Raw genomic sequence first — 15,780 nt, forward strand, 5'->3', positions numbered from 1 at the left:
TTTAATTTTAAATAAATCAATGTGGGTTAGATAAAATTTATCCAAGTTTTAGAACTGATCTTCCAAGGTTAAATCAAGTATGCAGATTATTAATGATCCATTATTTTGTCAATACTGCATATATTTCATAGATAAATAATTTGCATATATTATTTGCTGGTTATTATTCCCACAATTGTTATTATTGGGGGCTAGATTATTACTCAGCTGGAAAGGTCTACTCTACTGAATAGGCATATGCTTTTTGCAACACATGTGACAATTTGGATAGAACTAAGGAAATTTTAGTATTTTAATGGCTCATGAGATGGGATGAGGAATGTAGGAGGCAGAATATAGAACACACAGTGATTAAGCACATTGGTCCTGGAGTGTAACTTACCTACATTGGAGTCCATACTCTGCCATCACAACATGAATAACCTTGAGCAAGCCACTAAAGCTCTCTGAGCTTTTCTTTTCTTCTCAGAAAAATGGGAATAACAAGAGTCCCTACCTTCCAGAGTTGACATGATAATGAAATGAGAAAACTGTGTGCAAAGCACCTATCATAGTGCCAAGCTGTTTTGTATTAAGGGCTCAATGAATGCCAATAGTTTCTGTTGCACCTTTCTGTGCAGTCATTTAACTGGGGTGTGTAACCTTGTTACCCAATTTGAGCAAGATCTTAGCTACGTGCTCAACTTTTGGCTCCTTCTATCACCCACCCACAGTGGTGCATCCCCAGAGGTTTGCTTCTATCCCTTCCCAACAATCGATGATTGGCAATTGGCAAATCTTTAGTTTTAGGGATTAAGTGGGAAAAATTTACTGACACAAAAACTTGGACAGCCCGCCCTCTAGTGGTACTTTTATGAATTGCCCCCAACAATTGCCCTGCTGATTCACAGGAGCGCTAGCCATAAAAATGAATGAGATGTAGTTGACATAGTTATGAGAAAACATCTGGTATAAGAAATGAATTTATTAATCAAAACCACATAATAAGCCAATATAAGATGTACATCCCAGACAACACACTTAAGTTGTAGTGAACATTATCAAGATCTTTTTTTTTAATGTTAATTAATCATTTTACCTGAAGAGAATTACAATTTGGGGCAAAAATCCAGACAATACATAGATTATATACCCTATCCCTAATAAATGTTACATTGCCATTAGAATCTGTAATCTTACTGCACACAATATTTTTGTTTGTTTGTCTTTTTTTTTGTCTTTTCTAGGGCTGCACCCGCGGCGTATAGAAGTTCCCGCGCTAGGGGTCTAATCGGAGCTGTAGCCTAGCCGCTGGCCTACACCACAGCCACAACAACGTGGGATCTGAGCCACATCTGCGACCTATACCACAGCTCACAGCAACACCGGATCCTTAACCCACTGAGCGAGGCCAGGGATTGAACCCGCAACCTCATGGTTCCTAGTCGGATTCGTTAACCACTGAGCTACAACGGGAACTCCTCTTTTTTTTTATTTCTAAAATAATATTGTTTTTGATAATAATAACATCTTATCCTCTTTTAGGGATTTTAACAACTTTTCTCAGGACTTTGTTTTTCCAGCAGGTAGATGTGACAGGATTTGCTTTTCCTGTTGTACTGAGGAGGAAGCCGAGGCTAATCTATAAGCAAGCTAAATAGGTTTGCTTTGGTCACCCAGGGTACTTTCCAGAGGACTGCATTTATTCTCACCCTTAGGAATCTCTTACTAGCAAAATTGCACAGAGTGGCATGTCCCTTTATTTTTTTTATTTTTTTTGTTTTTGTTTTTGCCATTTCTTGAGCCACTCCCACGGCATATGAAGGTTCCCAGGCTAGGGGTCTAATTGGAGCTGTAGTCGCTGGCCTACTCCAGAGCCACAGCAACACCAGATCCAAGCCTCATCTGCAACCTACACCACAGCTCACAGCAATGCCGGATCCTTAACCCACTGAGCAAGGCCAGGGACTGAACCCGCAACCTCATGGTTCCTAGTCAGATTCGTTAACCACCGAGCCATGACGGGAACTCTCTGGCATGTCCCTTTATATGTTTCACATGCTCCTTTTTTGTTTGAATCTTCATGTCAAACTCCTTAAGCACACCCTTGTTTTGTAGATTGAAATGAAAATGATTAAAATAGAGACCTGGGTTTTAAAGAAGTGGCTCTCTTTGCTCCATTATAATTATTTTCTATAGCTCAGATATTAAAGCATTTCTACCAACAAATCTAAACCAAGAGTAATAACTCTGTGAGCCTTACAGAAATCTAAATCAAAGAAGCAGAGATGAGAATCTAAAGAAATACCATTGTTCTTTTAAATACTTGAATTGCTATTCACAAGACTCAAGAGTGAACGGGGATTGGATAATTTATAAATAGGTATTTTTTGGTAGAATGATGGGACTATTTATAGCCATACTGAGTGATTGTGAAGCAGAGAACATGCAGGCATTAACTGATGCTTTTTGATGAGTTTGCTCTGTAGTGGAGTTCTATGCAAATGCAGAATGTTGCTGGGATTTTTTTTTTGCGGGGGGTGGGGAGGCGTATATTGTCTTCCCTCCTACAGTGAGTGCCCCTGTTTATACTTGTGGCTGGTCAGTGAAACCCAGTTATCAAACCACTTGTGGGAGAAACCAGTCTGTCCAGAAACCACTTTTTTCAGGAGCCTTTTGGGGGCCAACTTACAGAGGTGCCACTGGAGTTGTGAACAGAATAGAGCTGGATGGCTCTATGATGTAGAACTCTTGCTGATAAGGATAAGCTTTCTGGCGGACTCTCTCCGGGCTCCTCAGTTCCACTATGTCCCCAACCCAGTCATAGCCTACTCACCTGTCAGCTGCATAACAGATCTATTCATGCAGCTATTTGCCAAATACACATGGAGTGTCAGTGTGTAAAGGGCTCTAAATGTGTGGCATGTATTACAAACTCCTCATAACAGAAAGGTGACTTGCACAGGTGACTTTTGATGGCAGCATCTTTGATTCTCAGAATGGCCCTTAACAAATTGAGTTTTGTGTGACCTTTCTCCTCTTCCTGCCTTTTCACACCTTTCACTACTTCTCTCTTAAGCTCAAGTTTTCAATTCCATCATGTTACCTTGCCACCTGTGCTTCCAGGCATCTTACCTTTCAGTGCATCCTTACTGGTTCTACCCATCTCAGACCTAAAGATAAATGCACTATATCCTATTTCATCCCTTCATGCCCCACTCTCTGTTGGTTTTCCTAGGAATAGCAATCAATTAAAGGGTACCATCAAGGATACCATATTGCTGGAATCTAGTAGTGGTTCTATATGCTCTAGATATAAGGCTACAATGCCTTAACTCCTGGGAATGGATTTCTGCTGATGAAAGTTCAGTGTGGGAAAATGTTTGGTGTCAGATGGGCCAACATGAATCCCTGGTATCATACCATTTGTCTACTTTTTTGGAGAAGTTTGCCTCAGGTCTCTTGAGATATGTTATATTGTAACCTGTGTTGTGAATACAGTCACCCCCTACCCCTGCCTGTATCCACATTTTCTATATCCTTGCATTCAATCAACCAGGGATGGAAAATACTTGAAAAAAAATTCCAAAAAGTTACAAAAAGCAAAACTTGAATTTGCTGCACACTGGCAATTATTACATAGCATTTACATTGTATTTACAACTACATCACATTTACATTGTGTTAGCTCTTATAAGTAATCCAGAGATGCTTTAAAGTATATTGGAATGTGTAGGTAGGTTATATACAACTACTATGTTACTTTATATAAGGGATTTGAACATTCACAGATGTCGATATCCACAGGGATCCTGAAACCAGTCCCCTGCAGATACTGAGGGATGACTGTATTAAGGGAAAAGAATAAGGCGATAATGTTTGGAAATTATTGTCTTCATTATTGAATATCTGTTCTTTGTCCATTAATTACTGTACAACTAGAGACTCCCTCTCTGCTACCTAAAGCAAGGGAACAGAAGAAAAGGAACCATAAATCTACTAATTCAAATACATTTTTCTCAGTTAGTACTTAAAAGGAAATGAATTCTCAGTGTACTGTCAAGGTCTGTATGATAAAGCTAGTTGTATTGGCAATTAAATGTCTTCAGCTGCCTTTGAGCATGATTATTGTGTCCTAGGAACAGATATTTTCATTGTTTTCTATATCTAACATTCCCTGTCACTAATGGGACAATCCAGCCTGGTAATATTGCATAGGTGTAGATCATGCAACATATGGTTTAGAAGTAACTGAAGGTATTTAGGGCCTAAATGGAAAAAATTCCAATTATTTTTTCTATCAAGTAGGTAATTATAGAGGTTTGAAGCCACTTTACCAAGACAACTTTGTTAATTCAAAGTTAATTCACACTTGCTGTGCATTTTAGGGTTGGGGAAAACAAAAACTGGAATATTAAGGAGTTTTTAAAAAAAATGATCCCTATGTTTTCTTTGTTTCTATTAGTCAACTTTTAAAACAAAACTCTGAGAAAAATATATTTTCTAAAAAAATTTCTATTTCCTTTCAGTTATGTTAATGCATTGGAACAACATCACAGATAATCCATAAAAGGAATAAATCTAAAATTCACTTAAAGATGATAAAACAATAAATATTAAAATTGCATTTAATACAGAGATGTATCACCAGTAATTTACCATGACCCAGAAAGTTGAACTAATTCAGACTTTCCCCTCTGTTTTTGATGGTGAGGATGGCATATGACAGGTAAATAACTGATACTAGGAAGTGAATAGAGATAGCCAGAGATCAGTCTGTATTTAGCCTAATTTGGTGGTACCTTTTTGGCTTCAACAGTGCACAATGATCATCAAAATCCATAGTGATGAACCTGGTGCCCCGTGAGTCCTCAAAGTTCAAATGCCCTTCGGTACAAAATCAAAATGAGTTATTTATTTGATTATTTATTTCTAATGAATATTTCACATACTCTAAGAGGATTTGAGGCAACTTATAATAAAAGTTCATATGCAGCAAGGCAGTGAAAAAATGGAGTCACGAAGAAAGATCAGAAACCAGAGAGTTCAAAAATTTTCTTGGGCAATCAACCCCTTTGAAGATCTGACAAAGATCTGTGGAACATCTCCCCAGAAAAGTATAGCTATGCAAATAGGCACAACCTTGAAATCTCTCTATACACGTTGCCCCGGGTGTCCTTGAACCCCAGGTCAAGAACCCCTGGTATAGAGAAGCAAAATCCTGAGGTAAGATAGTTTTACACTTGAGCATTGCATTTAGCTCTGAGCTTCCTGTCAACTGAGGTTAAAATATAAACACACTGGGTTACAGAGTCCTCAATGTCTAAAAAAGGAAGCAGATCAGTTCACAAAAGTATAAGCAAAACATTTAATTTTAAAATGGCAGTGTTTATACAGTTTATGAAAGGATTATTTTATAAAGGGTAATCAAGTAATATAAAAGGATGTAGCATAATTTGATGAAATTCTTTGAAAATCAGCAATTGGAAGTAGAATAGCTATACTAATTGTATTGACTAGCATATAAATTTAGCTACAGTGTCTCATTTCCAACCCTTCTGGAAAAGAGAAATTATTGTATATGTCTTTCTTTAATGGTAGATATACCCACCTAATATTATTTGATTAAACTTGACATTAATATAATATATTCCCATGAGTGCACATGAGCTGAGCAGCAAGGAATGCCTAAGGGTATAAAAAGAAATTGAAGTGTGATTAAATATCTGCTATTAATAGGTCATACCATGGGAAACTTGTATGTAGATAATGGCAAATAATCAGTTCAGGTCCCTACCTCTTCCAAACCAGACATATACTTTCTCAAAGGCAAATAAATAACACAATGATTCCTGTTGCAATTATAGGCAGAGGGTTTGGAGGTTGGGGTTAGCATATATAAGCTATTATTAATAGGATGGATAAACAATAAGGTCCTACTGTATAGCACAAGGAACTATATACAATATCTTATGATAAGCCATGATGGAAAAGAATATTTTTAAAAAGAATGTATAAAATGCAGAAACATAGGGAATATATTAAGTATATTCTCTACAAATATATATATATATATATATATATATATATATATAGGCAGAAACAGTATAAGCTAGGAGCTTAGAACAAAGTCTCTGGAATCACAGACCTGTTTTCCGTCACTTGTTAGTTCTGTGTCCACAGGCAATATCTTTGAACTTCTCTGAATCTCAGTTTTCTCATTTGCAAAATAATAATAATAAAAGTGTCCATCTTAGGGCTGCTCCTAGGCTATATAGGGGTCCCAAGGAAGTCTTTGTTTGGTGGGGCTCCTATCTCTCTAAACAATTTGAGTCACCTAAAATCAGCATGTCATTGTCATTCTAGCCATCCAGTCTCACAAAATTCTGTTAAGCAAATGCTGTGTGGGTAGCACACTTGATGTACTTGACTGGCCACCATACTTGAATTGGTTCCTAGCATTGGGATCCCAGGACAACTTCATAGGCAAGGAGTGCTGTGGCTCCTTAGAAGATCTAGTCAACCCCAAACAGATTGGAAAATACCACAAAGGCACAGGGCTAGAATAAGAATTCTGCTTGCTCTAAGGAGGATATATCTCCTAGGATCACTGAGAAGATTGAATAAGGTAATCTATGTAAAGCATGTGATGCAGTGTCTACCTCTTAGCAAGTCCTCAGTCCATGTTGGGAATGATTATTGCTCTTACCACTATGATCAACAATGCTCACTGCATCTCATACCCAATCTGGTTTTCTTTCAGTGGATGGCTGCATTGACTGGTCAGTGGATCTCAAGACATACATGGCTTTGGCAGGTGAACCAGTCCGAGTGAAATGTGCCCTTTTCTACAGTTATATTCGTACCAACTATAGCATGGCCCAGAGCACTGGGCTCAGGCTTATGTGGTACAAAAACAAAGGTGATTTGGAAGAGCCCATCATCTTTTCAGAGGTCAGGATGAGCAAAGAGGAAGACTCAATATGGTTTCACTCAGCTGAGGCACAGGACAGTGGATTCTACACTTGTGTTTTAAGGTGAGTGCTATGTGAAAACACTGCTCAATGTCATGGGTGGTATTCTTGATTGGGACTGGAGTGTGTATAGGTGTGCCTCATGTTAGACAGGGGATATATTGGGGTTTTTTTGTTTGTTTGGCCATGCCTACAGCATGTGGAAGTTCCTGGGCCAGGGATCGAACTCACACCATAGCAGTGACAATACCGTATCCTTAATCCACTGAACCCAATGGAACTCCCAGGGAATATATTCTTGAAAGGCTGCAGTGCATGTGGACCTTCAGTAAATTCCATTCTAATTATTTATTGGAACTATATAGCAAGTTCTTATCAAATTCTGATGAAATAAGACTCCCATTTACTGTGTATACTCATTTGATTCAGAAAATTTTGTGACTCATTTGTTATCCAACTCCACCCCTACTCCAGGGTCTTACACAAATGGTCCCTGACTTATGGTGATTGGACTTAGAATTCTTCAACTTTATGATGATGTGAGAGTGACACACATTCAGTATAAACCATGCTTTGAATTTTGAATTTTGGTCTTTTTTTTTTTGTCTTTTGTCTTTTTAGGGCTGCACCCATGGCATATTGAGGTTTCCAAGCTAGGGGTTGAATTGGAGCTGTAGCCACCAGCCTATGCCACAGTCATAGCAACGTGGGATCCGAGCTGGGTCTGCGACCTACACCACAGCTCATGGCAATGCTGGATCCTTAACCCACTGAGTGAGGCCAGGGATAAAACCCACAACCTCATGGTTACTAGTCAGGTTCGTTAACCACTGAGCCACTCCGAATTTTGATCTTTTGCTGGGCTGGAAATGTGCATCAGGATACTATCTCATGATACTGGGCTGTGGCAAGCAGATACTAAGCGGCAGCTCCCAGTCAGCCATATATACAACTGATACACTTACAATCATTCTGCACCCACGCAACCATTCTGTTTTTCACTTTCAGTAAAGGATCAAATAAATTACATGAAATGTGAAATACTTTATTATAAAATAGGCTTTGTATTAGATAATTTTGCCCATTTGTAGGATAACATGTGTTCTGAGCACAATTAAGGTAGGATAGGCTAATCTATGGTGTTAAGTAGTTGAGGTATATTAAATGTATCTTTGACTTAAGATATTTTTAACTTACTATGGGTTTATCAGGATATAACCCATTATAAACTGAGGAAGATCTGTATTAACAACTGTTTTTGCATAGAGCTAGCTAGCTCGATGATCTTAATATATGACCATGAAAATGACCTAGAGTTATCATTTAGGTCAGGGTGTCTTTTATAGATGGAAAGTAGCTTCAAATGTTGCAGGGAGATCTTTTAACAAATGAGCTTCTGGTGAAATTTTTCATAGAATTTGCAATGTGAGTTTGAGTGCAGTGTATCTAAATATTTAACGTGGAGCTCTATAAACACATAATTACTTGTGTTCCTATATACTATGCTGGGAAGATACCCCAGATACAATTCCATCTGCAAAAAGTTTACAGTGAAAAGCAATTCTGTTTTATCTTTAAGGATTCCTCAATATGTCCTTTCTCCCTGGCTCTACCCCGGTGCTAGGATTTAGTATCTTAAATCTCAGATAGGGACCACAATAGGCATTGAAGTGGGTAGTTGAGGTGACCTTTAAACCACTTTTCAATATTGCCATTTTGGAAGTGTCTGATCTGGTTGACCAGAGCATTCTATTGTTTGATTTTATCTTCTTGGAAATGCAGACCCTTCCATTTTCGTTTCCTGTGGACTTTGGTCTGATGCCAGTGCTTTGTCACCTCTTCATCAAAAGCACTTGGAAGCTCCTAGTGTGGCTTCATTGTTCAAAAGGGCAGGAGTCAAGGTGTTGTATAAATAGAGAATCTTCTTGATGCTCCAAGAATCACGTGTGTGTGTGTGTGTGTGTGTGTGTGTGTGTGTGTGTTGGGAGGAAATGTTGGGAAAGTTTCTTTGTAGTGGGCAAAAAACACAGGATATTGGGAATAATAGCAATCAGTCTGATCACACCCTTAGTAATAATCAATATTTTCACCTCATTGGACCACCCTTAGTAGAATTAAGAAGTGAATGTAATTTGGCTGTAGTGTCTGACACTCTATTCTTTAGTATGCTCTCACCATCTCTGTTTACACCCTTTTCATTCTCCACCCTCATTAAATCCTGCCAATCTAAAATAGATCTCTTTTATTCCCCCATTCCATTTGCTGTTTATTTGCTTCTTTTGTTTTCACAAATTTAAAATTTTATTTGCAAAAAATCAGGCTACAATATATAGATACTACACTTACAATGAATTATTGAATTAATTATTGCTTACTTTCCCTGTCCTGCTTCTTTCCCCAGTCTTGCTGCCTCTTCTCTCTTTTGATATTTTTTTTTTTTCATGTTTATATTGGGGTAATGTGTTTTGGGGAGGAAGAACACAGAGGGAAAATACCATTCTTATTACACCAGATCAAGGATATGAAGTATCAGTATGCTTTATCACTGTTGATATTGACCCTGATCATGTAGCACAAGGTAATATTTGTCTTTCTCCACTGCAAATTTGCTCTTTTTCCCCTCCCTTTTCAAATTATCCTCTTTGGAAGAAAGTTATTCATAGTCTATACATGAGAGATACAGTCATGGTCCACCTCATTAAAAGCAAAATATCTACATAAACTTATTTAGAATTCTTCTGCATAGCATATGTGTTTTTTTTCTCCCATTTATTTATTCAATCATTTATATCACCATGGATTCATGGATATTTATATTATACACTGGGTAATAATCCCTTGCTACTTTATTTTCTGTGTTAAATTCCTCCACCTTTGACTATTGGGAGCTCTTTCAGTTGGTGCATCTATCCCTCTGATATAAATTCATCATTATTTTTTGTTGTTGTTATCTCTTTGTTTAATACTTTCTTATATTTCAGCACTGTAAGATACTCCAGACTTATATATTTCCTTCCCCCAGTCCTAGAATCAGCCATATTCCCAAGGAGGCTTAATTCCTTTTAATGGGGAATGATATTAGAAACCAAGATTTGAGTGCTAGGTATGCTTGTTGCTACTAAGGGGTTGTTGCTCCTAGGCCCTCTCAGCTGATAGCTTAATTGGTTTCCAATAAAGCCTTGTACAGGCTCATATACAAGTGAGATTTCCCAATGCCCCTAAAATCCTATCCTATAGGTGGCTTCCTCTTTCAAATATATATTAAATTGACCTTGTTTGTATTTATTGTAGATATCACCTAAGTTAGTGGTCCTCACCTCACATCTAGATCCACAGAAGAGAAAGAAGTGGTAGTCTACTAAGCAGAGGCTTTTTATTCATGCAGCAGGTCTAAGGGAATGATTGGGATTGATAGAGGTGGGTTAAATTTTGAATATTGTCCCTCATGTGTGCCTTGGTAAGGAGAAAAAAATGTTTGGGAACCACTGTTTAAAAGGATGCAACAGTTTTTGTCAATTCATAGATATAGAAATCTCTTCCAGAATGGCGTAAGTGAAGTAGCTAGAATTTGGCTATGAATAATAAACATGTTTTTCGGGTCCAGTAGTAGCCACTGATTCCAAATATGTGCCAAGTGAAAAATTCACTCTGTATGAGTGATTTTATGCCATTAGCAAGAAAGTGGCATTTATATTTGAAAAAGGCTCTGAATAGGGTCTATAGCACCTCAAATACCAAATTTTATACTACTTTAAGTTAATTATGGATACTTTTTAACTTTCTATGCTTTATCAACCTCACTAAAAGTTCTTCTATTGATTTTGGTGTGGTTAAAAACGCAGATATGAAATATTTATTTATATTCCCCACCCATTTAAATCATAGCAAGAAAAGTTTACTGTTTGTGACCTTTCTGCAGCCAATTATTCATTTTTGTGTTTTTTTTTTAGCTAGTCTCAAGAGTGATTACTTGAATTTCACAGCATGTCAGTGAGTTAGTAATAGAGGAATGGTGGAGAAGTGAGTCATATTTTGAGAGCTGTGCCAATCCAAGAATTACTGTCTACTCCCTTTCCCACTCAAATCTTTTCAGTGGAGGCACTTAGTAGGATAAAAATGATGAGAGTAATCTTATTTGACAAAATCCCACATATCACTTTCTCAACATCTTGAAACAAGGGGCAACTTAAGCTGTGGATGAAGATAGATGTATTCATATAATCCTGAATTGAATTCACAGATATTGAAAAGAGTGATTAAATATAATTGAATATCTGTAGAAACATGCGTGTCTGGGGATGACAATGACCAAATGTATAGAATCAGTTATACATTCAAAACCATTATGACCATTTACCTCTCCAGTGAAGTAAATGGAACAAGGAGCCCTCTTAACCTGGAACATAATCCAACTATTTTTGGTCTTTAGTAGTTAGTCATTGAAATAAATGAAGTTCTCAAAATCTGAATGCCTCACAAACTCTTTCTCAAGGGTTCCTTACTGGATTTATATACTTTTGAGGCATGACATTTGCCTTGCTGTTCATCACATTTGAGTGATTATTATTCTGGCAAAAGGCATCACTAGAGGAATTGAGGGGGGTTGAAGATATATGAAACAAGAAATGTAGTATGTTGCTGGTTTTTGAATCTGTACAGTGAGTATATGAGGATTCATTATATTGTTTTTATTTTTGAATATATTTGAAATGTCCCATAATTAAAAAGAAAAAGCAGTAAACATAAGTATACAGTAATTTTCCCTGATTTTAATGGCCCCTAAATGATCCTGGTTTAAAAGTACCTATGTAACATATATTAAACAAGTTTTATATTTCAGTCCTTGAGCATATACCATGGCACTTGCCTTATGCCATATTGCAAGGAAACCTATGCCTTTAGAAAGAAAAGTAATTGTCCTAGTCTACCTAAGACACCAAGAAATAGCTTTTATCACCTTCCACCATCCTACCCTACTCCCCACCATGGTAACCAAGAGATTTTCAAGGGCTTTGAACATCTAATTATTCAATTCCAGCTTAACTTTTGATCTTTGAAAAGTTAAGTGTCAACAAGTTGGTTGCCAGGGTAGCAATTTTCAGGAGAGCAGATAGTTTCTTGTAGGAAAAATGATCAAAGATCAAGATTGTACATCAGGGTCTTGAGACAGTAGTAATGCCTTCTCTGGCCTGTGTAGGCTAGAGTCTAATGAAGTTAGTTATTTTTCTTCCTCCTATTTTGGTTTTTAAGTGGAAGTCCCTGATTTACTTTTTTTTTTCTTAGCAATTATGCTTAAAGGAACCTGAAAAAATTTTTAACCTCTACAATGTGATAATCTATTTGTTTATAAAATTATACATAACTTCAATAGCAAAGTAGTATTAATTTTAATTTATCTTCATTTCATTAATAGTTAATTAGATGTGCTATAATGTTTAGAATTATAACCATGTTGTTATATATTAGTGATGTAATATTTAGAAATATAACCATTCTATTGTATAATACCTATGTAATTTCAACTCCATTTAGTTTGTTTATTGGAGGGAAACAGATATTTACAGTTCAGTCAGCAGGATTCCCAGCTTTAAGAATTACTGTGTTGTATTTGATTATTATCAACCAATAATTGATTTCAAATAATCACTGATGAGCTAGTTAGCACTGATATGCATTTAGCCCCATACTTTGTATTATTACAAAAGTTCAGAAAATTTTCTGTTTTATGGTTATTTTGCTCCTATTAATGTTTCAACCTATTGCTGAAATGGAAAATTCAAAGTCCTTTCAGAGTCCAAGAAGAGGCAATGATTGTGGCAGATGATCTGAAACATGTTGGGGTGTTGGAGGCTGTAGTGATCTCCTCTGTTATCTCATTTTCATGTATTATAGTATTGCCTCCATGTCTACCTCAATCTTTTTGTATCACAATTCCAGAAATATATTAAGTTCACCCTGAGCTGCAGCTCCTTGATTCCACACCGTTTTCACTATCCACTGTGATCTTCTCACCTAGCAGAGTTTAAATTCCATGATCAATCAATTTAATCAATCCCATATATATCCTCTTGATTCCCTAGACCCTTTCTCCCTTCATCTCATTTGCTTGTGAAAACCACAACACTGTAAACTCAACTCTCCATCTATGCTTGTACCTGTATTCTTGCAACTAAACTTGACTGAAGGAAAACATATAATAATGTTGACTGATCTTACTTTAAGTTCATCATCATGAACCTCAAGTGGACCCTTAATGCTGCCAAGTAGTCTTTTTTTTAATGATTTTTATTTTTTCCATTCTAGTTGGTTTACAGTGTTCTGTCAATTTTCTACTATACAGCAAAGTGACCCAGTCTCTCTCTCTCTCACACACATATACATTCTTTTTCTCACATTATCTTCCATCATGCTCCATCCAAGTAGTCTTATTATGTATTCTTGGACCATTCAGTCTCCTGTCCTCCTAGATGACTACTTCACAACTGGTCTCTTCAAGCCTCCAACATCTTGTCCCCTTGTTTCCCATTTTACTGAAAAAAACAAAAACAAAAACCTGAGACAATTAGGAAAGACCTTCCACTACATTTACTCACCTATTGGCATCTATACCTACACACTCTACCTTCAAGTTTGTTACCACTGATGGACTGGCCTTGCTCCTGTGTAAAGCCAATCACCTCACTTATGCATTAGATCCTATCCCTGTTTGCCTAGTCAAGGATATCACCAAAGCAATTCTCCTGTCTCTCTCCCTTTTAATGAAATTTTATATTTCTACTGAATCATTTCCATCAGCATAACACAGGTCAGTATCTATGCATCTTAACTTCACTTCCCCTGACACTCACTGTCCCTATTTCCTTGCTTCCATTAGCAGCAAACTACTTCAAAGAAACTGTTGTCTACATTCATAGTCCTTTTCACTAATTCTCTATTAAACTCACTTCAGTCAGATTTTTACCTTCACCAAAACTTCTCTTATCAAAGTCTCCAATGACTATGACAATGCTAAATCCAATGGTCAGATCAATTGTCACACCTCCTTTTACATGATCAGCACATTTGGCACAATCATCTCTTCTTTTTGATATATGTTCTTTACCTGAACTCCAGAGAATCACATCCTCCTAGTTTTCCTATTTCATCAGATACCATTTCTGAAGTTCCTTTACTGACTCCTCATATTTCCCCAAACCTCTTAATGTTAAAGGCCCTAGGGTTTGGTCCTTAGTTAATTTTCATCTCTATCCACATGCCCTCCCTCCATGAAATGTTTATACAGTCCTATAGTTTTACATAGCATCTGTACACTGGTAACTCAACCAATGTATACCTTCCCGCCCAGATCTGTCTGCAGATTTTTTATCCAATGGACCTTTCAGCATCTCCACTTGTGTCAAAATCAGTATGTCCAAAACTGAACTCCCTACTTTCCCCCTATCTTATCACGGGTTCCTGGAAAATAAATCCCGAGGCAAAAAGCTAATGTGTATTAGGGGGTATAATCCCAGGGAATAGGACTAAAGAAAAAGGAAAATGAGGCATGGCAGAAGGAAGGATATTTTGACATATTTGATCTAGGAGGAGAAATGGAGAATCATTTCTCTCTCAGCTCCTATATCCCATTGGTCAAGTGGTTATTTCACAGGGTCTTAACCCTCTTGAACTTTGGGGATTGCACAGTCTGTGCCTTACATACTACTGCTGGTCCAAGTCAAGATCTTTTATCTCTGTCACAACCTAATTGGTTTCTCTGTTAAATCTATTCTTAACACTTTAGTCAGAGTTGTCTTTTAAAAATATGTCACATCTGCCTCTCTTCTGCTCAGAACCTTCTGAGGGCTTTCCATTTCATTTAGAAAAAAAGCTAAGTCCTTACTAGGGCCCACAGTGCTCTATATGATCTAGTCCCTGGTACCACTCTAGGTACTTCTTTCCCATTCTTTTATCCTTGGCTCACTCTACTCCAGTCTCTCTGACCTCCTTGCTCTTTCTTAAACATGGTGGGTAAACTCCAGCCTTAGGGTCTTGTACTGGTTGTTTCCTCTGTCTGGAATGCCCCCCCCATAGTCACATGACTAACTCCCTCATTTCCTTCAATTGCACAATTTCTTCTATTTTAAACTCATCATGAGTCTTCTTAACTACCTTACTTATAATCTTCTCTTTCATTCAGTCTCCATCTTCTGCACTGATGATTAGATCTAATTTTTCTGTTTCCATGGCAATTATCACATATATGTATGTATTGCTTTTTGTTGTTGTTGTTGTTTTGTCTATCTCCCCAAATTAGAATGCAGTATCTTTAAGGACAAAGATCTTTGATTTTTTTGTTGTTCTTCACTGATTGTTGCTGTTCACTGATATGTGTCAAGGGCCTAGAACAGTGTGTTAAACATAGTAGATTCTCAGTAAATAATTATTGAATGAATGGATGAACTACGTTCTAGTTAAAATCAGGTAGCTGCCTGACAGATTCAAATTATTATTACCATAGAGGAATATGGGCCCAAGTATTTCCAGATCTTCTGATTTTTAAAGAAAAGCTCTAAATATAAATATTTACATGAAATTTGTCAACTTTTTAAATTTTCTGGGCACTTCTCCCAAAAAAGGTTCCTACTCAGATTCAACAAGTGGATCCATAGTTTGCATACTCTGAACTACTAGATTCTGATTCTTACATTAACTTAAGGAGTGATGGTATATTATAGCTGTGCAACCTGTGCCTGGCTTTCCTTGCCTGAGAAATGAAGTTTAATGTTTTTATTCAATTTAAGATATATTGAACACTGGCTTTCAGTATTTGACATATAGCACTGAACAA

General features: G+C 37.1%; 1 protein-coding gene across 1 annotated transcript in view; it reads left to right on the top strand.

Annotated features, from left to right (window-relative positions):
* The window catches only part of IL1RAPL2 (interleukin 1 receptor accessory protein like 2), a 1,116,804-nt gene that overhangs the window by 585,986 nt on the left and 515,038 nt on the right, over window positions 1-15,780 (top strand). The window contains exon 3 of the mRNA XM_001925154.7: window positions 6,743-7,016. Coding sequence (XP_001925189.7) covers window positions 6,743-7,016 — 274 coding nt within the window. The remainder of the gene's footprint in view (window positions 1-6,742; window positions 7,017-15,780) is intronic.

The sequence above is a fragment of the Sus scrofa genome, chromosome X, assembly GCF_000003025.6.
Source record: "Sus scrofa isolate TJ Tabasco breed Duroc chromosome X, Sscrofa11.1, whole genome shotgun sequence".
NCBI lineage: Eukaryota > Metazoa > Chordata > Mammalia > Artiodactyla > Suidae > Sus > Sus scrofa.